This window comes from Poeciliopsis prolifica, unplaced genomic scaffold (genome assembly GCF_027474105.1).
Source record: "Poeciliopsis prolifica strain line A6 unplaced genomic scaffold, Auburn_PproV2 SCAFFOLD015, whole genome shotgun sequence".
In the NCBI taxonomy this organism is placed as follows: Eukaryota; Metazoa; Chordata; class Actinopteri; order Cyprinodontiformes; family Poeciliidae; genus Poeciliopsis; species Poeciliopsis prolifica.
The window spans coordinates 1,088,003-1,113,531 of NW_026562390.1; the positions used below are offsets into that span (position 1 = coordinate 1,088,003).

The 25,529-nt window shown below is 36.8% G+C and overlaps 1 protein-coding gene across 2 annotated transcripts in view; it reads left to right on the forward strand.

Annotated features, from left to right (window-relative positions):
* Positions 1 to 25,529, forward strand: part of cacna1bb (calcium channel, voltage-dependent, N type, alpha 1B subunit, b) — a 100,575-nt gene that overhangs the window by 19,222 nt on the left and 55,824 nt on the right. For both annotated transcript variants that reach the window (XM_055040595.1, XM_055040596.1), the window contains exons 3-5: positions 17,528 to 17,619; positions 17,759 to 17,908; positions 18,422 to 18,612. In XM_055040595.1, coding sequence (XP_054896570.1) covers positions 17,528 to 17,619; positions 17,759 to 17,908; positions 18,422 to 18,612 — 433 coding nt within the window. The remainder of the gene's footprint in view (positions 1 to 17,527; positions 17,620 to 17,758; positions 17,909 to 18,421; positions 18,613 to 25,529) is intronic.

A 25,529-nucleotide genomic window follows, 5' to 3' on the forward strand; every position in this document is an offset into this window, starting at 1 on the left:
TGTTGTTTTCCCACCAGTACAAGCAAATTATATAAAATATGGTTTATTATTAACTCTATGAAAACATGATTCACTGACTTATATATGTACGAATACAGACTAATTTAACATAACAAATCATGAATACTTTAACTACACAACCCTAACATTCTTGCAATCATTTCTGATGTTGAACATTTCCACATTTTTGCAACAACTCCCCCAGATAAGATGTATCTAGTGATTTTGAAGCATTTCTAAATTGTAACTGTTTTCTTACTCTTCTATTTGTTTTCCCTGGCTTATTATCTTTTTTATTGAAATTCACAATTATTCTTATTACTGAGACATCTGAGAAAGTGTTCATTATTAAGTCCGAGGGCCGTCATCATTCCTGTGTTATTACAGTGTTTTTCAGACTCCCTGCTAGTTCAGTGCAGCTTCCTCCTCAAACATACGGCATAAAAAAAAGAAGATAAAAGCCCTGATTCTACATTGTGAAAAATAGAAAGACAAATGAAACTAAAATATCCTTTTTAAGAGAAACTATGAATCTTGTAACTTTATGGACCAAAACTGTTACAAGACATTCATAAGGAACATTGTTATGGACAGAAGGACTCTCTGTCTTTTCTCTATCTGTTTTATCTGCTCACGCTACCACGGCTGCACGCTGACATACCCATAGCATTTAAGACTGTCACACATAAACAAATGCAGATCCTGTTTATGTTGCTAGCTTGCTACCGTAGTAGCATCTTTCACCAGTTAGCATGTAGCAGTTAGCATGTACTTGTTTATTGGAACTGATACTTTAGAGTGGAAAAAATAAGTGTGGCAAAATGCAGAATTTTATCACTTTTTTTGCTTTTGGTTAAAAATTTAAAAGAAATTCTTCTAATCTGAACAAAGTACATATTGAGTACTTTTTAAAGCTTTGTTTACACCAGTTTTGTGTTAAATTTGCCCCTTTTTGTGACATTGGTGTGTTTTCTGAGATTCACGCCTCCTTAATTATCATGTTGTCTTTTTTCCAGCAAGTTTCTGTGCGCATCAGAAAACATATCTTTAAAGTTTCTTTTTTCTTTTTGACTTTTACTCTCTAGTTTTGTGCTTTCTGTGATGATCGCCCTGAGGTGATTTTTAGCATTTAGATTATAGCATCACAAAGTTCTCAGGTGCATTTTGTCACCTTACGCTGTACTCCAAGTTACATTTAAATAAAACTAGAAATGGATGAAAATCCTTTCATAATGTTGAGATTTGGGACTTATGTAACGTTTAGTTTGTTTCCCTAAAGATTGTCAGTTATCATTACGACGCTGTTCTGACTTTCTGAAATTATTCTCACATTTGCAAAGTAAATATGTTCTGATTGTTTCTTTAATCACGTTTCATCGACATCTTCAGCAGCAGGATTAGCCTGCTGGCGGTATAATCATCTTCATAATTTTGCAGAATCTATTAATTTTTATGATCAGACTTTTAGACCAAGATTGCCTGAATGTCAGCAGAGCCTGAGAGCATCATTCACTTTTAATATTTTCATTATTAGCCGTGTCCGTCGGGGCGCAGAGCTAAATTAACAAAACAAACACAGGCCCCCCTCTCTCCCGCCTGACTCCCTCTATCCCACGTTTCCAACCCGTTCTCCCCGCACCAACCCAGTCCAGCCATTGTCTTGCCCTCTTCCTGTTTCCATGGCGATGGGGCGCGATGTGCCGCCGAGTCTCTCGCCTCTTCCATCCTGGCTCGCACTGGAGCGTGTCTGCTTCCCCCTAAATTACACTAACATTCATTTGGCTCAACTGCTGCTGGACTAATTATTAGTTCACTTACTGCTTTCTTCTTTTTCCCTCTGCACAAACAAACTGCCAGCGGTGATTTGTAAAGAATGAGTGGAATGTTGTAAAATGCAGTAAAACTCTAACTTTAATCAACTTATATTATTTTACATGCTAATATGAGACAGATAACCTGTGAAAAGATCAATTTCCTCCACCTTCTCCCTGACCTGCTATCGCTGTCTGAAGAAATTCACCAAAAACAACAAATCAGAGCCAGGAAGTGGGCTCAGCGCTGTCAATCAAACTTGTGAACGCGCTGATAAATGTGCTAAAGCCAGAGAAGCAACTTACTGTGATCATACTAACAAGTCTTAGCATACACAGGCGTGATTGACAGTGCTAAGACCCGCCTCCTGGCTCTCTCTTATTGGTTGTTTCTAGTTAGCACTCGGAGAAGCCAGAGGATTGTCTCATAAAATTTGTCATGACAGAGTGACGGTTTCATTAAATGTGTAAAAAATATGTGTTTTTATTAAAGTCACACATTGCAAGCTTTTGTCTAAATCTTTGAAACCAAATAAATGAACCAAAATACTTGGTGAGATTTTGTGCTTTGGTTTCACATTATGTCTCTTTAAAACCGCTTCTGTGTGTCTTTCATTTCCAGTTTTATTTAAGTAAAAAGGATTATCCTGCTGCTGTTTCTCTCTCTCCTCTTCCTGTTTTAGGATTTGTGTGATTAACATTTCAACCTCACATCCTCCCTCTGTTCAGGTTAATTTGTGGCTAATTGCCTCCTGATTCCTGCTCAGCTGTGCTGTCAGAGTAGCGACATTTCTTAAACACACAACCTGGGTCAGCACCGATTTACAGACGCAATGTTCTCCGGGTCAGTTTGCAAACTTTGAAGTTTAAACTTTGACTTTATTTTGCATTTTTCACTAAGCAGCGCAGCAAAAGATAAGGAAAAAAAGAGAAAAGAAAGAAAGTTTCTGCTTTTGGACTTAATTTTTAAAATCTGTATATGATTTGTAGATAGAACCAACGTTGTTTCTCAAATTCAGTTAAAAGTAAGAGTTTTTATTGTAAAGATGTTTAAACTGCTTTCACCAAGTAATTTTGACTAGTTTCTTGTACAAATATAGTACTACATTTAAAATAAGATAAAACTAAGATATTTTCCCATGTTATAAGTGAAATAATCTGCCAGTGGATTTTGTTCAGTTTGGATCTTGTGAAAGCAAATTGGGATCTCACAAAAAGTAATCTGGGATCTAATGAAAGTAAAGTAAATTGGGATCCCACAGGAGTAGTTTAGGATTTCTAGTGCTGTTGATTAATACAGTTCTCCATTGATTATTTACATTTTTAATGTCAGCTGTACAAAGAGAATCCTTATAATCTTTATTTGTTTATGATTATTTGATTCTTCCTTCTGCATTTGGTTAAACTCTAATATTTTTCCAAACAAGCTGCAAACGTGGAGTTTCGTCTGATATTTTTTTCACAACATTTTGACAAACACAGTCTTTGCTCCGCGGAAGCTGTTCCTTGTTCTCCGACCTTTTCCTGCCGCTCTAATGACGCTGAAGCAGTTGTGTTTTTAGCTGGAGGAGCGAGTCGGAGTCACACCTGCGCTCCGTTGAAGAGAGGAAGCTGTGAAATGACTCTGGAGCGCGGTGGGCTGTCACGGGTTCAGCTGGTTCTGAGCCGCGGGCAGCTGTGAGTGGCCAGGATTGGCACCAGTTCATACAAACATGTTTACATGACACTCCTATAAAAATGTCTCTGATAGAGTTTAGGAATCTCTGAATGTTTATCACAGTGAAACGACAAACTGCAGTGTACTTTTTTGGATAAATCAGCTCAAAATAGTGCATGAAAAATTTTGGTTTTAAATCCGCTCTTTATGAAAAACTGGAAAAAACACATCTATTTACTTCCCTGATAGGTGGTCATAATGTTTTGCCTCTCTGGTGTGTATTTGGTGTTGATGTGGAGTATGAAAATAACTCACCTGAATTATCCAGTTCAAGGTTTTTTCCACAAAACTTGTTAAGCCGAGTGTTTCCGTGAAAACATTTTCAAAGTCGACATGAAATTTGAAAATTGGAAGACATTATTAACAATACATAAACTGACCTAAAATAACCCCTAAAATAAATAAACAAGTAATGGTAAATCTGGTGGGGTGTAAATAAAGCCTGGTAGTTTGTTCAAAAGAAAAAAACATCTGAAACTGAGTCATTTTGGACCTTTTGTAGTTTCACTTTTATCAGTTTAAAATTTTTTGCTTTCAGTTTATTTCATGTTTCACAATAATTTTTCAGCTTCAAAATAATTTTTTATTACAATTTCTTTTTTACAATAATACATTTTTTAAAATTTGAATGAACTTTATGACCTTAAATGACCAAACGATACACTGAAAGCAAACATTTTCCAGCTAAGATTGTTTGATTTTAGCTGAAAATTACGAAAAACATCCATTTATCTGAAGGTCAAATTTGTACCATTTTTTACCTGCAGTTGCGGGCCACACAAAATTATTCCAGGGGCCACAAATGACCAATGGACCTCACTTTGGACAACCCAGGACAAAATATTAATGTCTCCCTACTATTTGTACGACATGATTAAGTTTTACAAATAGTACAACATGATTAATGATTAAGTATTAATCATGTTTGAAGGGAAAAAAGTGTACGAAAACGCAATGAAATCATTGATGGTTATTGTTCTGCTTGTGATCAGTTCCAGTAAACTGATGCTGTCAGTTACCAACATTTGTTTGTGAGACGCAGTCGGAGTGACCGGAGTGACAGGCGGCCCTCATTACGCCACTGATTGATCACCTCTCTGTTAATGAAGCTGAGGGCAGATTGCTGTGGAGCTAATAGCTCACAGTAATGGCCTTGAATAGACGAGCTGAGTTATGGGAAGGGAGCGGGTCATGCAGGGTTTTTAGTTTATTGATTAGCCGTGTCGTTCATTACTGTGATCAGATTGAGGTTGAGCTACGACAATCTGTGGCAGAAAAGATTTTGAAAAATGTTCGTGACACTACCTAAACCACTAACCCAAAAAATTAGCTTTAGCGTAATATGGTATTTAGCGAATGCTAACGCTGATGCTCAAAATTCAACTGTCTTGATACCTCTGCTACTGCTAAACAAGGTATTTGCTAAAGTGCTATACTAACATATTTGGAAGCTAATGCTAAAGTGCTATATTACCATGATATATAGCATAAACTAATGCTAAATGCTATATCAACATGGTATGTAGCAGAAGCTTGTGCTAAAGTGATATATCACCATGATATTTAGCAAAAACTTAGGCAAAAATGCTATCCCAACATGTTACTTAGTTTAAGCTAATGCTAAACTGCTATCTTCAATTCCAGTTATGTCTGTAACCCTAGGGAATCGATTCATTTTTAACAGTGTAATTTACATGTTCTCTAACATCCTTAGAGTTTGTTAGTTATCACATTCAAATCCTGTCTGTTTTGTTCTGTATGTTTCTTGTTCGAAATTAAGTTATTTGGGGAAAAAAGAGAGAAAATAAGCAAAGGAAACAGGACAGGAAACAGTCTTCCTTCTCTCCAAAATAAGAACATGAATACAACTAAAGTTTTTTTTAGTCGATAATCAAAACTTCAACACAGATGTCAAACTTTATCCAGAAGCCAAGTGAATTTAGATTTCATCTGTAAACATTAATTCAGAGGAAGCTAAGTGTGCTAGCATTTTGAATGTTAGCCCAGGTGCTAAGCGAAAAGTTAGCTTTGCTGTTAGCACATCAGCAAATTACTGTGTGTGATTATTTAAAACTTTGAAAAGTGTTTTCTCCCGTTATATTTATGCAATGCTTCTTCTTGCTCCATCATATAAAAATGAGTGACTTTAATATGACAAAAAGTGGTGAAATCGAAGGGTTACATAACTTCTGTTTCCTCTGCTGTCTGGGATTAGATAGAGAAAAATAATTACCTCCCGGCATTCAGATGTGCTTGTTAATGAGTGATGTGCAGCAGACACAGAGCAGAAAGCCAATCCCTCAGGAAGCTGATAATTCACTCAATCTTTAAATATAAACATCTAATTTAAGCATCTAAATCTGGACCTGTGCTGCGACGTCACCGCCTGCTCGTGAAATCAGATCTTCAATACAGCAACACCTCGCGCTAACCGTTCCTGATCTGAAACGATTTCTGCACCGGATATGAAGGAAAACAAACCGCTCTGCATTTCAAATCTGGTCTTTTCTCTCTCCTCCCTGCCGTCGCGCTGAGGATAACAGATGTTTGTGTGTAAACCCAGTGAAAGCTGTAAGACCCGAAATGTCAGAGCATGTAAACAGATCAGAGAAAGATAGAGGAGAAACAGGATTTAAATGGCCGGCACCTAAACATGACTTCCTGTTTGTTCTTAGCGCAATAATTCAGCTCACAAACTGAAATGGGTTTAACTCAGAGGTGAATATTGCAGGAAAGTAAATCAAAATTTGCCACATTTTGGCAGATTTCTGAAATATTTTACACAATACTGCAATACTTTGTATATTTTTAAGTCAGTTAGTTGCAAAAATATGAATCAATTGTTGACAAGAATTTTTTTTCTACTTTTTTAAATGTGTGAAATTTTGCAGGAAGTTTAATTGTGAATGGATGATGAATGTAAATGAGCTTTTTCAGAGAATAATTTAAACAAAGTCTCAACAACTTGCTGTAATCCAGTAAGCCAGTTTTATAATGTAGCATAAAGTCCCAGATTTATTATGGTTGTTATGGAAGGCAAGAAGTGCAGCAATTCTGTAAATAAATAAATCAATAAATGTTTACCAAAAATTGCAATAATTCACAAAAATTTGGAGAGTACTCCTTTAGTCCTTCATTTTCATAAACTTCAAATTCATGATGGTTGAATTGTGTGGTTGTCCTGGACATAAGAAAAGACAGAAGTGTCACAGTTCTGTAGAAAAATAAATGATTACCTAAATTACCATTAATTATTCAAAATGGAGGGTACTTTTATAGTCCTTCAGTGTGATATTAAACTGTAAACTTTAGATCTATTGTGGTTGTATTGTTAATTTGTCCTGATAGTACGGAAAGCCACCAATGCCACAGTCCTGCAAATAGATAAATCAATACATTTTTACCTAAAATGATTAATTAGGGAGTGCTGTTTTCGTCCTTCAGTTTAAAAATACTGCTTCCACTCAGAATATGGTGGTGGTACTGTGTATGGAGGGCCAGAAGTGCCGCAATTTTGCAAATAATTGGTATGATGATGACATAATTAGCATCAACAGACAATATATTGGCCAACATGTTGGTTTTATTTACCGTTATATAAATTTTTGTATGTATGATATATCTAAAATTTATATGCTTTCTCATCATCACTTTTGGCACTGATTTAGGTCCATTTCTGGCCCCAGACTTACATATTTGTGACCCCAACTTTGTGAACTACTGATCAGTTCAAATTAAATTAAGGAAATTATTTTAACATTTTTCAATGCTTAATATTCAAAAGTATTTCTTTGTTTATTCATCTTTATTTACGTATTTGCATTAGAATGTATTTATTGTTTTTTTTTAGTTATTTAATGATGACTTTATAGAATGGATTGTGGCACTTTTGTTTCTCCACACTCAAACATAATGTGACAGAAGAAAAGATTCCGAATCGGGCCGACTCGCACTGATCTTTATCTGTTTACAAACTGAATTTGTCGGCGGGGTAAATTGATTAGCACAAATTAGGCTTCCTGTCAGGCTGGTGAACCCTGGACAGCTGCAGCTGATTTCATTTGGTTTCTCTCCAGTTAGTTGTTTTGTGTCTTTTCTTTTTTTTTTTTTTCTGAGACCATCGAGTCACTGGTTACCAGGAAACATAAATTTCTCAGGCCCTCCGTTGACAGTGTAAACACAGCTTATCAGCAATTAAAGCCTCTGAGTTGTTTATGTTCAAAGTTGAAATCCTCCATGACCGGCACATGAACATGACGTGTCTTCGAATTGAAACACATTTATTAAAAATGTTAGATTCAACTAGGTTTGAAATGTGCAAACCTGGTTCGGCTTTTTATTTCTATGACATAAAAGCAGAAATTATGCTGAAAAATATTTTTGTGTTTGATGTAAAGTGTTACAACAACCTCTCTATTGCAAAATTATTCTGATTTTTGCAAGATTCAAAGTTAAAATCTAAAATTAAATAGGCTGCACAAGATTTCATTTATTCATGATGAGGCAAATTCAATTCATTTGTTCAAAAGAAAGTTTGTAAAAAAAGGTTGATTTGGTGTTTTTTTGCAAATAAATAGGAAATAAAAACATACGTAGTTTACTTCCAGTGAAGAAAAGCCTGTATTATGAATGTTTTAGATGTTTTGTTGGAGAACAAATGGCTTCACGGAGAATAACAATATAACATAAACAGTAATTATTAGTATAGAATAGAACTGGACAGTAAATCAATAACAATATAAATGATGTTCAATATGTGAAACTTGGTGGCTTCAAGTAACTAACTCACTCTTTGGTTACCTAGCAACTCACTGCTATTCGGTTTCCGTAGCATTTTCTCATAACTGCTGAAAAACAGAAAACACTGTTGGAGTAAAAACTGGAAAAACACAGGGAGGGTCATGTGAGCAGTTCAACAATGTTTCAGTTATTTAAAACAAAAATAATCAGTAATTATCGATATGAGTTGACATGAAATCAGCCATCCCTGGTGTAGAAATGAAAGAAAATCAACAGAATAAACGATAGCAACAGTATGGACGTCCATCTTTAAGGACAACCTTTTGCGTTTTGGTAAGTTAAATCAGTATTTGAATAGAAGAAAGGGCCAAAATGTTACATTTGCAATGTATTGTGCCACTTTTATTTCTATAAGATTCAATTTGAAACAGATATTTTTGCAAGAAACCCTAATTTTCAGAGGTGTAGTCTAAACCTGAAGCATTCTCTCCTTAATAAGCATCAGTGGTATTAATTTGCAGCATTTGTTTTTAATAATAATCTCCACCGTCATTTGTTTTTTAATATATTTCTACCCAGCTGTTATGTCTAAAGAATTATTATGGTTTAGCTGCCAGACTGACTAATATAGTCATGCTTACTAAATTATTATTCAGCTTGCCAGCTGCCAAATAAAAAAAACAGCTTTAATGGGTGAATTATCTTTGATTTAAGCGCCTAGAAAAACCTAAAATTGAAGGGTTTTGTTTTTCTGGGTAAGATAAGTTGCTGTTTCTGTCATTCTAGGTTTGAAAAGAATAAAATCCTGGGATTCTGTGTCTGACAGAGTGTGACAGTGATCCAAATTCACAAAGTGGCGGCTGCACTTAAGGGAGTTTTCCCCTCCAACAAAGAGACAGGTCTCCCTACTGATGGCATTTCATGAATGACAGCTCTGGAGTTAGCATGAGGACACATTCAGAGGCTTTGGAAACTAAAGTCCTTTATTAAAAAAAAAATGGGGGGAAAAAAACTAAAATAACTTCTGGTTTGTTTATGGCCTTGGCTGTCTAATGTAAAATGTATTTCTGTTAGTGAATGAAAAGAACAAAATGGTTGGGGTCATACTGAGGTTCCATTAATCTGAAATGGCTCACCTAAACATACCCAGATATCTCAAACTATAACCACAATAAGGTGTTAGCTAAGTTAGCTCAAAAGGTTAGCACTTGAAGTAAGGACAAGCTAAATTAACACAAGAAGTCAGTACAAATTACATTAATTTAGTCCAATCAAAGAAGATTATTATGAGATAAGTTATCCTGACAAGTTAGCAAAATCTGAGTTAGTGAAAGCTAAGTTACCACAAATATATTAGCTTACCTTTAGTGTAAGATTAATTAACTGAAACATTTACCCAAAACAAGTTTTCACAATATGTTAGTTCAAGGTAACCAAATAAGTTTTCCAAAGGTGAACTTGATTTGCCCCAAAAGTTGGGACAAACTAAGTTACTTCAGTTTATGTTTGCACAGGTTAGTTAGCTTCAGCTACAATAACATAAGCTAACTTTACACAAGATATAAGCCTAAGCTAAGCACAAGTGCAGCTAGCTCAAGAGCTTTTTCAAAGGTAAAGTTAACACAAGATATTAGCTCAAGCTAAGTTAGCACAAGATGCTAGCACAGTTTAAGTTAGCTCTTGCCCAAATCCAACTCACTGTAAGTTAGCAAATATTAGATAGCTTAAGCTACATTAATTAAAGCTGAGCTATCACCTACAATAGCTTGAGCTAAGTTATCACAAGATGATTACAAACGCTTAGTTAGCCAAAGAAGCCAATACAAGCTAAGTTTGTGCAAGAATTTAGATAGCGCTGTAACTTAGTGCATTTAAGTTAGCAAGTAAGCTTACTTAGCAATAACATATTAGCTTAAGTTTTATAAACATAAACTTTATGAGGACAAAAGGTTTGAGTTACAAAATTTGTTTTTGAGTTCCAGGTTAAAAAGTTCAAATAAAACATAAACAAATGTTGAGGTCCAGTGAAATGTCATAATGACCCTAGTTATAATCTTTCTTACACAAGCTAAGCTAGATTAAGAACTAATCACATCCAAATTCTTAGATTGAACCAGAAGTTCCCAAATGTCACCAAAGTTTAGAGGTTATTTGGTTTATTTTTTTCCACATTTAATCTCAAGCTTTTATATGTTTTCCATGTCTGAAACTGTGGTTTTACTTATAGTGCATTTTAATTTAATTTCCTATAGGCCCTCCCTGTAGAATCTATAAACAAATCGTGTCTGTTTTTTTCAGGCAATATCTTTACTGTCTGGCTTATATTAATCCTTCTTTATTAATGTTATTTTCTGGCCCCTCTGTCTTCCGTTCTGCTCTTGCTAAGCTCTCTGGTCTTGCAAAACGTAATAAAGATATATGACTTGGTAACAGACATGCTGTATTTATATATGGCATACACCACAGACAGACTGAAAGCACTTTTATTGCAGAGTTGTCCAGTTCAGCGATCCTTCAGGGATAAATCCCACCAATGTTCTTCAGGTCAGGATCTGTACTTAAGTTGTCGGCTTGTAAAGTCAGAGGATTTCCAGCTGACTGAACTCCCAGAGATCCCAGCACATCTTGACTCTCCTTTGAGAGGAAATTCATGGATTTATATTACGTGTTGACTTCATCATTAGACAATGTATGTTGGTGGTTGTAGATCGAAAAAGAAAAGAGGAGTAAGTTTCCACTACAAAATGTAAAAAAAATTTTTTAGATTCATCTCAGAAAATTTCTACGACAAACAAGGAAATTTCTGTGTTTGAAAAGTTAAAAGTTTTAAACTTAAAAAAAAAATTCTGACTTCGAAAAGTCGAAGAGTCAGAAATTTTTTTCTTAAATATCAATGTGAACATTTCTGAGGTTCTTCTAGCAAACAAGAAATTTTATTTACCTTTATGGAAACTCAGAAATTTCCAACTTTTTTTTTAATATTTCTCCAATTAATATAAGCATTTCTGATTTTTTTCAAGCAAATTGTTGACTTCACAAACTCACAAACCCTCTAGAAAATTTTAGAGGTTAATCTAAAAATGTGTTTGTTTTTTCTGCTTAATTTAGACTTTTTAAACTCTAAAATTTTTGTCGTTTTTCTCTAGAAAGTTTCTGATATCAATCTAAAAGTTTTTATGCTTTTCTCAAAAATTGCAAATTTTCCAGACAAAGAAATTTTATTGTTTTTCTAGAAAATTTATGACCTTTTAGGCAGAAATTTTATTTATTTTTACTGACCCTGCAATTAATACAAAATACATTTTTAATTGTTTCTCCATTAGTTTTAATGTATGAGGTATTTATTTATAGGTTTATAAGTTAATTAAATTATAAAAAACAAAAAGCCTTTTGCAGCTGTTCATTAGTGAGGAAAACGGCAACGTGTGCATGCATTCTGAGGCGTGCGTGTAACTTTCAAACTGCGGCGGCCATGTTTGACGGCGAGTGGCTCTGGCAGCCACGTTGAGCTCATGAGGAACCCCTTTTTGTCCTCATGGCATTGTGGGAAATGCTTGTTCGTCTGACTGTCAGCGCTGTCCGCTCACATTGAATAACATCAAGAAGAAACAAACCGCCACCATTAACATGCAAACACACACACACGCAAACACACACTCTGTTATTAAGAAACTAAATTTGACTGCTTGGGTGGCTCGCTTGCTGCTAAATGAGAATGTTCTGACATTTTTACATGAGAAAAGAAAGCAACAAACGTCTTTGTTTGGTAATAGAGGTAATTCTCTACAACCCAATCATTAATAATGACTGGAGAGATTCATATTGCTTGTGGGAAAAGTTTTTAATCCCTGCTTTCCGACAGATTTCTTGTACCTTCTCTCTGAGGGAAGTGTCTTGGAATGAGGTTACAGATTTCCTGAGAGCCTCTCAGCACCATTTGGCACTTCTGATCATCTCAAAGCTGCTGACAGAGAAATGCTGGAAGAGGAAACAGCCTCCCTGATGAGGAAGCAAGCAATAATGGCCGCCCTGCAATCAGAGACTGAGCTGATATTTTTGGACCTTTGCAGCTCTTTCATAAAAAAAGGGAATTTTAGTGCCATGTTTGGGTTATTTTTTGCCCAGAAAGTAATCTAGAATACTATTTTTTAATCTTTTATACATGCATTTGATAATAAAAGTTTAAAGGTCAGCTGTTATGCTTTCTTGAGCAGGTTAGGGTGGGTCTATATGGCCTATTCAAAACATGTTTGTTAGATTTTTTACACATCTGCTCAATTCAAACTAGTCTCTGTCATTTTAAATCCACATAAGTTCCTGCTGGCCACGCCCACTGACCTCCACGTTCAGACTCACAGTAAACAGATGTGCAGTTACACAACCATGAATCTCTGAAAAGCAGAAGTGGAGCCTCCTGCACAACCAACAACAATTTAGAAAGTGGTTTCTGGATGGTAAGTCAGCAACAAAACACTTTGTTTTCCAGCAGCCATTGTACAGCAGTAAAACCAGCAGAGCAGACATGCTGGAGCTCAGCTTGAGTTGCTAGTTAACGGGCGGAACTCTGCTGGGGTTGCTTAAAAATTAAGAGCAAAAAAACTTTACTTCACTACCAAAAGAGTGCTGGGTGTTTGTTTTTAAGAATCTTGGCTATTTTATAGAAGCAGTTGAGGCTCATATGGAAGCACAAAACACGTCCAAAATGTGAATTTTGCAGAATAAATCTCCTTTAGTACTTCAAAGACATGAGAATATGCGCTCAGCAGTTGTAGGTAGAGAAACGTGAGGACTCTGAGCGATGCTAAAAGCCTCGGACAAACAGGCTGTGATTGGATGTGAGGCAAGAGACAGACGGTGAGGCAGGCAGGCAGTCAGGGACCAGCTGGTAACGATCACACAGACGAGGAGCGGTTGTCCAGGCAGGTTGTCAGCACTGTGTTCCCGTGTCTGTCCTCAGAGATCGCTCGTCTCGTCTTACAGAGACGTGTGAAAAACTCAATCAGAGCTCCTGGCCCCCAGCTGGACCGGGTCGCAGTAATTAAACTACATCACTCAGAAGCCTGGCTTTCTTCGGGTCACCTTCTTTTACCCACCTGTGTGTCGAACTTTCAACTTCCATTATATTTTATTCATCTGTCTTTAGTGGAACAATTCAAATGTGATCACATTTATATTCATTAGGTAAACGTAAATGAGTAATGCTGGTTGTAACGTCTTGCTCAGTTACTTAGAATCTTGTTTTAGATCTGAACTTTCAGAGCCACATAAAGACAGTTACAAAGTCGGCCTTTTATGACGTGACGAACATCTCCAGGATTAAAAACTGATGTCTCAGCAACATGTAGAGAAACTCATCTGTGTTAATTGTTAGTTGTATTGATTACTGCAACTTTAGCTGCGTTTCCATTACAAATATGCAAAAAATTCAGCGTCAGTATTCTGCTAATGTGAAAAAAAAAGCAGCACAATTTGTATTTGTGGTGTTTCCATTTAATAAGAAACATCAGAAATGTGATGTGATATGTGAAACATGCCACTCAATTGAATTTTCAAATTCGGAAATTATGTTTCCCATTTTCCCAGCTCTGTTTCTCCAAATGTCTCTCCTTGTCGATGTTGATTATGAAGCAGATGTATGAACTTTAGTTATGTAATTCTCTGCATCGTTCATATAGCTGAAGGTTTGCATGCAGTCAAATGTCCAAACGTATCAGCAGCGTAATGAGTTTTGAATCAAGCATTTGTGATTCATTTCCCATCTTCCTTTACTGTTATTACATTGTAACTTTCCTGAGCCACAGTTATTTTTAAATGTTAATTTGAGTCTTTGCATGAAGGAATGGAAAAGAGAAATGGGGGTTAAATCAGTAAACTGCAGATTGACTCTGCAAATTTTAATAGGCAGCCTGATGAGTCACTTTTACCTCTGTTATTCAGCATCACAGAAGCTCTATTTACATCTGTCTGATAAAAGCATCTGGATTTATGTGTGATGACCTCTGCAGGACAGCGTCTGTTTCTGCAGATTCATTATTTGGTCATGAGAATCAGACTCATGTCTCCACTGAGCTTTGATCAATACAAGCAGCATATATGACCTTTCACCCTCAAGGGCTGCTTTTCTGACGCAATAGACCTTCAGCAGCAGTACTTTCGTACTCCATTTAGACACGCTGCAGGTTATTGTTTACATCTGGAAATGTTACCGCAGCAGAACAACTCCATTAACTAAATGAAACCTGGAGATGAAGCTATTTTTAATTCAGTGCAATGCATCACAGCAAAGGGGACGATAACGCAGAAAAACAGTTAAAGAACATTTTCTACTATTTTTCTGTTTTATGTGCCGTTACCATAGCAACTGACTGACAACAGCTCCACTAGCATATCTGGTTTCAACACCAAACAACACACAGATATTTCCCACACAAAGAACAGAATATTCAGTCTGTTACAGTTTTATGTTTTGATGCTTGATGTTTATTTTGCAATTAATATGTTACCGCTGTAGCAGATTAGCTACCGCTGCTATTACCTAAGCTAACACTGCAGCGGTTGATTAACTAATTTGAACACCTGATCTACTGATAATCAGTCAGAGTTGGTGTTTATGTTGCCCTTTTTCTAACTGAATCGAAACACAGAATTCCACAGCACATCTGCATGTTGAGTGTGTCATAGTCAAGCTAGCATAGCTTAGCTTCTTCCCTCTCTATTCTTTTTAAATTATGTTTTCCTGGCCTTCTTATCTAGTTGTTGTTTTGATGATTAGAAAAAAAGCATTTTTTCTTTTGTACATCAGGCGTGCATTTAAGGTTTTGTGGGTTATGTTGACAACTTAACAGATAAAACCAATGCTAATTATTGTTACCAAACAGCTTTTTGCCCTCCTGAAAGTGCTCTGAATATGAATGTTTTTTGTGACCCGGAAGTGTTGGGCTCAGAAAGTGTTGTCTGAATATCTTCAAAATGTGTCATAGATTTGCATATGTGAATTATTTTATCTTGTTTATTTCAAAATCCCCCTGCAATAACTTCCTGAATCTAAAACATAAATGTCTGTCTCTTCTGCTTCTGATTGGTTGACCAGTTTTTTGTGATGACTCCTTCCCCAGAAGCTGCAACAGTGAAAATAGGAAGGATTTATGTTTTTGGCATAAGAAGGAAAAGTTAAAGTTTTGTTTAGTCCAAAACACAAAGTAAACTCTCCAATAATAACCTAGACAGAGCAAATATGGAAAGATTAAGACTTTGAGATATATCAGAAAACTTTGAAGCAGTGGAGTCAAATTACTGTCATACTTGGCTTTCTGTTTGTTTTGTGTTTTATTTCACTAGAAAATGGCTTTAATTTAATTGTTTCTAAAATGATTTCTTGATTATGCCGATTACCAGCTCTGTTACGTTCCCTCCATTATCCTTAATGGAAGTGTAATTAACTCTGATCAACAATAAATGTATTTTATGTACAGAAATATATTTAGACTGATTGAGAGTGATTCTTTTGCATTCTGTAGTTGTATGTAGCTACAGCTGCTGCATTTTATTTTATGTATTGTCTGGCTAGCTTCCAGACAAACCCAGAGTAATCTGTCTGTGTGTGAGACATCCAATAACATCACCTTCCATATTTCCTGAGCCAGTCTCTGTCTCTGACATGGACGTGTTGTAGACACTATGAAGGGATATTAAAAGTCACGGCTTCCTGTTGGGCTCATGACCGCAGTGTGTCTAAATCATCCTCTCACGGACAAATCCAAAGACCACACACACACACACACACACACACACACACACACACACACACACACACACACACACACACACAAAAACAAATTACACCTTTCTATCTTTATAACAACATTGCATTGACTTCCATTCATTTTTCATTCTTTTCTGCAGCCTAACCTGGACTGTAAAGCTAACTGCTAGCCAGTAAATGCATGAAGCTACTGGTGGCTACTGCTAGCTAAAAAATTAGTCGAACTAACTTTAAAACATGAATCATAAATATAAGTTCTGCTAATGCTACAGCATATTATGCAAATTTTATCTGCCAGATAAAAATAAAAAAATATTTTTTCTAATTATGTATGAAGAAAAACAGAAACAATGGACAGCATTGCTCTAAAATCTTCCAGCATAAATTAAAATTTAGAAAAGTTTTGTTTTAAAACTATAATAATCGTCTACAACATGCAAAACATTCCTATTGAAACACTTTGCACAGGAAAATACTTTGAGTAAACCAATCAAAGACCCAAACGGCTGTGATATTCGTATCCAGGATATTAGCTTCTCACCAGAGATGTTATTTAATATTGGCTCTTATTACTCTGAGTTACATTTGTAAGTGTTTCATAAATAAAGTGGCGTTAGCTTCGCAGCAGGAATCTCTTGTAAAATTATGGAGGAATCAATTTGTGCTTGGAGGGTAGAAAGTGTGCAGGAACGTTTCTGTGTTTGATTCCACATTATATTATTATAATTCTTCGTCTGCATCCACTTACCCTCTGTCTCCTTAAATCAACTCCTATTCCCCTCCTCCTCCTCTTCCTCTTCCTCCTCCTCTCTCTCCCTGAGTCTCCAGCCTGGAGGACACACAGTCTCCCTCTGTGTGTTGAGGCTGTAATGAGGGCTGCCAGCTGTGCCACAGCACACACACCCACACACACACCCACACCCACACACACACACACACACACACACACACCACACACACACACACACACACACACCCACACGCATGAAGGCAGAAGTGGGCAGCACATGACGCAATGAGCTTCATGTCTGTTTGCCATCAGTGAACCTTTAGGTTACATGTTTTCTGCTGAAGTGTTTTAAGTTTTTATTTTGGACTCAAAGCTTTTTAAATTAATGAGTCAGAACAAGATGGATGCTAAAAAAAACTGTTTTAATACAGAAAATGTTTAGAATAAACAAGATAAATTTTATTGTAATGAGGTGTACAATAAATGGGAAGAAAAAAAGATGGATGGATGAATGGATGGATGGATGGATGGATGGATGGATGGATGGATGGATGGAATGAGGGAGGGAGGGAGGGAGGGATGGAAGGAAGGAAGGAAAGAAAGAAGGAAAGAAGGAAAGAAAGAAAGAAATAAAGAGAGAAAGAAAGAAAAAGGTTGCATTATTGCTGACCATGACCTTCCTGTTCATCCTGTCCAGAAGGTTAAAGGTCATATCGCGTCCTGCTGCTTCTGAATCAGGTCGGCCATCTTGTTTTTTGTGTCGTCAGGATCCTCGCCACCGTCGGTTCAGACTTCGACCTGCGAACGCTGCGCGCCGTCAGAGTGCTGAGGCCCCTCAAACTGGTGTCTGGGATTCCCAGTAAGTACACCACACACACACACACACACACACACACACACACACACACACACACACACACACACACACACACACACACACACACACACACACACACGCCCTGTGGTTCTGGCCCCTAACCGCTGGCTCTCCTGCGAAGGCCTCCAGGTTGTGCTGAAGTCCATCATGAAGGCCATGGTTCCCCTGCTGCAGATCGGCCTGCTGCTGTTCTTCGCCATCGTCATGTTCGCCATCATCGGGGTCGAGTTCTACATGGGCAAGTTCCACCAGTCCTGCTTCAAGCCTGGAGGTCAGAACATAAAATACTGCTGCATGGTTTTACTCTAGAAAAAGGAAAAAGAAAGCTCTTATTTCATCAGTTTTTACTGATAAAAAGACGACTGAAATACTGAGAAACTAAAATATAAAGTTATTTGGAAATTTTGGAATTTTATGAGGGACATATTATGCAAAATTTGCTTTTTTCTCATTTTTGTACTTTTATTAGGGTCTCACAAACACTGAAAAAAAGCTTTATCTTAATGACACTTAAATCCAATTTGCATAATAATTTGGAACATGGTGCCCTTCTGCTTTTCAAAGGTGATCTGTTATTTATTTTACTATCTAACAAACAAAATACCTCTGAAGCCCTCAGTTTTCTCAAGTATGTCAGAAAAAATCAGACTATAATTACTGCAGCTGATTCTGTTTTGACTCCTCGATAAATAACTGCTTCAGACGTAGAAGGAGGTTCAAATTTCACAGCAGAACCAAAATGGAGGAAAGAGTCGTCTCAGTTTGGTTTGTTTCCTTGTTTCAGAGCCTGAGACAGTGGTGGACTGGCCGTGCGGGTCGGAGCCACCGGCCAGAACCTGTCCCAACGGCACCGTGTGCCAGGAGTACTGGACCGGGCCCAACTTCGGCATCACCAATTTCGACAACATCCTGTTCGCCGTGCTGACCGTGTTCCAGTGCATCACCATGGAGGGCTGGGTGGACGTCCTGTACAGCGTGAGTCACAGAGGCAGCCGGCCAATCAGCTGCAGTCGCAGCCGGCCAATCAGCTGCGGGCGCAACCGGCCAATCAGCTGCGGGCGCAGCCGGCCAATCAGCTGCAGCCTCACTGCACTTCACATCCATCCATCCATCCATCCATCCATCCATCCATCCATCCATCCATCCATCCATCCATCCATCCATCCATCCATCCATCCATCCATCCATCCATCCATCCATCCATCCATCCATCCATCCATCCATCCATCCATCCATCCATCCATCCATCCATCCATCCATCCATCCATCCATCCATCCATCCATCCATCCATCCATCCATCCATCCATCCATCCATCCAAACAGTGATGATTCTGCAGTTTTCTTTCAATCCCAAAGAACAGTTTTATAATTTCCAGTTGTATCTTTGTTTTTTGTTTTAATTGTCGTTAGTTTTATCCGTTCTGATATATTTATTCACACTTTAAGTCAGCGTTGTTTCTCGGTTTGTGTCGTTTTTAACGACTGTGTTGCCCTCCTCAGTTTGACTCTCCTTCCTTCCTCTCTGTTACCGAACCGTTTGGTTATCTAAACATCATTCTTTTTAGGACAAACAAAAGTATAAAAAGAAAAAACTCAGCGACTCTAAAAAGACAAACAGAGCCGCCCGCAGGACAAGGCGGGCCGCTGGAGCAGAACTAAAATCACCAAAGTGTTTGGACCAGTGGCCCTCTGGCCCACACTTCTATCTGCTTCATGATTTCTGCTGGTTTACTCAACACAGAGTAACAAACTAACTTTTGTTTAACGGCCAAGGAATCTCTAAAAGGCTCAAAGTAGAGTGTGTGTAAACAAAATTAGTATTTCTTTTAAATGTGGTGTGAAAAGATGTGCAGCCAGGAATGCAGAATCTGTCTTATCTCAGTAATGCAAAGTGACGCTAACTATTATCTCAACCTAAATGCACCAACCTTTATCCAGGTCATCTGTCCTTAAATCTAATTAAATTGATGTCGAAAGTTTCTACAACCAAAATTAATAAGTTGTAAAAATATTAATGAATGTTTCCAGAGGTCATGAAAGATCAACCAGCTATAATTGCTGTCAAACAACTCTAAGCTACTTTTGTGCTGCAAAAATTTCCATTTGTGCTGCTTTTGTTTTGAAGATATTAATGAAACTAATGCAGATTTGGTTGGCATCTGATGACCTCTGGAAACTTTCTTTACTAATATCTTTAAAATGACAGCAGCGCAAATTAAAATGTTTGCAGCACAAACGTTTGACAACAATGTCTTAGATTTAGACAATATTGTGGAACTTGTTGAACTTCTGATCTTTAAATTTTCTTCATTAATGTCTTCAAAACAAAAGCAGCACAAACGTAACAGAGTTGATTGACACCAGTTTTGCTTGATTTTGTAAATGTGGACTGGCTGGTTGCCCTCTAATGACCGCTAGCACCATTTATTACTATCTACAAAATGATAGCAGCACAAACACTTGACACCAATTTTGTTAGATTTGGGCAATATTGGGGGACTTGCTGACCTTCTGACCTTTAAACTTTCACTAATATAGTCAAAGCAAAAGCAGCACAAACTAAATATTTTACAGCACAAACATAGTAGAGTTGATATCTTTAAAATCATAGCAGCACAAAAAATTTTGCTGCACAAACCAAATTGTTAGATTGGGTAATACATGGGGGGGCTGGTTGACTTTTAAACATTTAATCTTTTTTTTTTTTCATCAAAGCAAAAGCAGCACAAACATAACGGAGTTGATATCTTTAAAATTATACAATCAAACATTTTTGATGTTTGACACCAATTTTGTTTGATTTTGACTTTTAAACTTGAATTAATAGCAAAAGCAGTGGAAACAAAAATTGTTGCAACACAAAACTTTCATCAATACTTTCAAAGTTAAAGCTGTACATAAGAAAATTTGCGCTAGTTTGCACAAATTATCACAAATGTTGGTTGACACCAGCTTTGTTTGATTTTGTCAATATGAATGATTTGTTATATCTTTTAAATGAAAAAAAGTCTTTGCTGCAAACAATTTTGATAGAAATTGGTCGACTTCTCTCAGGCTGTTTCTTCTTCTAGCCGTAGATTCCGGGTAAAACGTGAAAATGTGCTGCTCCGGTTCACACTGTGAATGTTGCAGTGAGCGTAGCAGCAGCAGGATCTGTGGGCGGTTTCGCTGTCGATATGTAGCAATGCATATTTCATGCTCCGTGATTTCATTACATATCCTCCGTCTCCCCTGAGGATCCGACAACCGCCTTTAAATTAGACGCTACGGTAATTACGTCTGCTCCGTCAGACTTCACGCTGGAGAAACAAAAAGGTTTACTGCATCTTGTGGGAAACGTCTGCGTCTTTAGCCAACAATCGTTTCTTTATATTTTCTGTCCAGGCTGACAGAAGTTAAACAGTCCAGGTTCTCTGGATGAGTTTTGCTTCTTATTTTCTGAGAAAACTGCTTTAATTTCATTTATTAATCAATAAAACACAAATAACTTTAAACTTCAATTTTATGTCCCTCTCAACAGTTGAAATATTATTGTAAAAAATAATTTATTGCACTAAGTGAAGCACTTCTGTCGATTAATAATATTTTCAAGCATTTATTACTGTTGATTATGTATGGAATGCTATTTTGTCAACATTTAACAAGAATTTTTTGATTTATTTGACCTTTCATAAGAGAAAAATTAGGGGTTTATTTTTAAAAATCATATTTTCACAGTGTTATTCGTACATTTATAAATGTCAAAGTTCCAAACAAAATATTTAACTTGCAAATTAAATTTGTAGCTAGCAAGCTATTTAATTGGAAACTAAATATTTAGTTCGAAAACAATATATTTAAATTACAAAGCAAATATTCAACTCCAAAATAAATATTTAATTCCCAAACTAATTATTTAGCTTATAAATTAAATATTTAGTTATCAAAGTAAATATTTTGTTCCAAACAAAACATTTAATTTCCTAGTCAAATTTAGTTTTTAATCTAAATATTTCCAAATTAAACATGAAATTTCTGAAATAAATATTTTATTTGCCAAATAAATGTTTAGCATGTAAATTGAACATGTAAATTTAGTTTAAATTAAATATCAAAACATTTATAAATGTATATTTAACACGGTGAAAATATAACTCTGGAAAATAAAGTCATAATTTAATGAAAGGTTCAATAAACCAAAATATTGTTACTAATTTTGACTTTTTCTGATTGTAATTTTACAAATGGCGCCCCACAAATATCATGGTTTTCTGTTTACAGCAAATGAAAACACATAATTTCAGATTAAAATATTACATCAAGATAATAAAATAACACATTTAGTTTATGTTTAAGATATTATCTAAAGCTACTTTTAACCTGACAAACGAGCTTTAAGAGACTTCTTGATTCTAAATATGGTAGCATTTCAATAATTGTGGTTACTTATAACTGATTTACCAAAGGAAGAACATGGTAAAATTGGGTTGTTTTCCTCCTTAAAAAAATGAAATTATGATTTAAAAACTACTTTTTGTCCCCAGTGGGTTGAAATGTGATGACAGTCATGCAGTTACAAGGTTTAAAACTTGTCATGACCCATTTGACGCATGAATATAACCATTTGCCTGCTTTTTAAAATAGAAATGCAGAAAATTCAGACAAAAATAACATAATTATCATCTGCACAATAGCAAGTAAAATTATTCGCATGTAGAACCGGCGCAGTTAAGGTTAAAGCTGAATACATCTCACTGAAATTACTTTGCGGTAAATTATTTCCAAAGTGTGGAGATAATAGTCGTCTCCCCAGGAGGCGGATTAGCGTTAGCTTCACATTCAGGCGGCTCTTTTGATAGATTCTCCGTCTTTCTAATGAAAGATCCTCGGCTCTGTGTGCCGCCCCGGCTGTTTAGCTCTGTCACTTAACGTTTCAGCTGTCGTCCCTCCAGCAGGCTTTCCTTGTTCCTGAATCTGTGTGATGATGGTTGATCCGGAAACAGGGAGTGGGAGTAAAAACTGTCACCCAGGAATCCAAATTTTATGGCAGCTTTTTTGCCTTTTTTTTATGTTTCTGTCTTAAATCCAGGATGTGAGAGCTGCCAAATGGAGGCTGGAGGTCGTTGGAAAACAAATCACAATGTAGCTGAAAAACCTATTGCGATAGAAGTTTTTCACATCAGTCTATATCAATAGTTATTGATTAGTTGTTAGTTTTAAAGATCTGAAATATGATCAAACTGTTGACATTTCATGTTTTCTCTCCACGACGTTGTTTTTTATTTTAAAGCCGTTATGAAGCGCAGCGGGGAAACTTGAAACTGCTGCTGTGCTAGTTACTCAACAAGTGGTTGCTAGGTAACCAATGCTGGGAAGTTGAAACTGCTTTGCACCCTCGGCAGGCCGTTGCTAGGCAACCAAAGAATAGTCAGCTGATTCCACCGACCTTTTAGCTAGCCTTGAGAGGTCGAGCCGCTAACTCCCTACATCTCCCAGAATGCTGTGCAGTTCAGTGAAATTATTGAATATTCTATTATCTGCTGATATTGATCGTGATATATATTGTTATTGATATATTGTCCAGAGAGTGGCAAGGAAAGCAGAGCATATTTTTACCCAATTATCATGCAAATTTTGAAAATATTGCAAAAAAGAATTTCCATCTTTTGTACAGATGTCAAACATAAGGCCCGGGGGCCAAATCAGGTCCACTGTACCTCTTCATGTGGTCCTGTACACTCCAGCAGGACACATTATAATATTATTCTAGCAGATTTCATCTGTACACTGCCAAATTACATTATGGGATTCACAAAAAAATCAACAAATTTCTTCACTTTTTGTGCTAAAGTGAAGCACAAAAAGTGCTAAAGTTACTTTAGCACTTTTTGCTAATTTCTACCAAATTGGTAAAAACATCAGGTTTAAGAGATGCAGTTTGCAGCACTTCTTACTTTTACAAATATCTATCTGGAAGCTGAATTCACTCTGTAACCAAACTGGTCCACTGGAATTTCAAACTGGAGGTTTGAAATCAGGGATCATCTCTCAAAGTGCAGCTATTAGAAGTCAGTAAAACTCTCTGAAGGAATTACAACAGTATACTTACCCTGAATCCTTCACTGCTTTTTCTTACATGAATTATAGAAACATTCTTCATGCTAAATGCTAAACTATCAAAGTGAGGCTAGTTAGGGACTAGCTCGAACCGTTAGTGCCGGAATAACAGCTTATTTGCTATTTTGGTTCAGTTTATTCACAAAATCTTTGACTGTATCTGTGTTTTGAACCTTAACGGCGCCTCAGATGTGTCTTCCTGATGGCGCCGGCGGCTGCTTGTTATGTTGATAATCACACCTCCATCATGAAGTGACATATGATGAAATGAAATGATGGGTGTCCTTCACTGATGTCCTCAAGATATTCACGTTTTCTTCCGTCCTCCTGTGTGCTGATCGTTACGGAGATCAAATGTAAACCTAAATATTCTGCCGGACTGCCAAATATTTACCAGAGGTGTTCTTGGAAAATGTCCAGTATTACAAGTGTTAGTATGAGGGCTGCAGAATTATATTTAATCATCATAATTAGTCCTACAGGTCTAGGAAGCCTCCCAGAAAACTGTCTTTTTTTGCTCAGATGAAGTGGTTGAAGTGCAGAAGCTGTCAGGTTGAGGCTATGTCAAAGGAAAAGCACTCGATTCCTGCTAGCTGAGTTTAAAAGTGCAAAATGACACAAGAGCGAGTCTCGCTTCATCGTCTCTTCCTCACTATTCCTGCTACTGAATGTTCCGGTTTGTGTTTCTCCAGTGCATGGAGAGCGCAGTTGGTGTTCTCAGTGATCTCTGCGTGAGCATGGGACGGGATCGTTTTCTGTTTGTGGCTGATTCTACCAGGTATTTGCTGATGACTGCTGGCTAGTCTGAAGGAACTGAATAGGGGACAGCTTCTCTGTGAGCCAATAGGAGGAGCTGCGCCCTGGAGGCGGGGCTAAGTCCATCCAGATGTTTTGTAACGCTGAATGGTTGCTACGAATTAAATGGTTTCTCTTTATAATATGATGTACATCTAAAAACGTTAACTTTACGTATTACTACAAAAAAATGAGTAAGAACAGAGTGGGTGCAAATACTTATTGATTTTGTTGGGAGCACCGACGTAAAAGTTGGATAAAATGTGATAATTCAGACTGATTAGAAAACGATCGGATATTGGATGTAGTTCAGCTGAAAGAGGCTCAGGTTTCATTTTTTTTGGGTGAAAAGATTGAATATTGATCACATTTGGTAACAATTTTGAGACCATTGTTAAGCCGAGCTAAGGCTAGACAATGATAGTGGTAAAATAATGGAAGAACAAACTTTAAATTCTAGTGAACATTTTACACTGGTGCTTTTTAAATCTCCAAAATAAGTAAACAAAACAACAAATAAAATTAATTATTAAGTTTCAAAAATTTCCTTCACAAAAGAAAAGTCTAGCTGAGATCAAAACAGCAGAGTGAAGATGTTTACCATTCAGTGTTTGAATGTAGAAAAATGTTAAATCAGACAAGTGGAATTTATCGTACAATTAATTGATTTGTTTATTGTGACAGACCCATTATTTGGGCAGATATAGATTCTGTCATCCAGTCTAAGCGAAGGACAAACTTCCCCTCTGGTCTCCGGTTTAAATTGGCTGCTTAGCACCATCATGTTTTGCAGAAACCAAGACCTTCACCTGCCTGAATCGTCAAATTATAACCTGATTTCATCTTAATGAAGAAGGAAGCAGAAAAGGCATTCATGTAACTGTCGAACTCAATGACTTTAAGTTAAAAGATGGAAGAAAAAAACAAGGCGATGATGAGAAAGTGATGAAACGCTTGAAAAGAAACGAGCCCAGGCGTTCATCCTTCCGGGTGGGTGGTT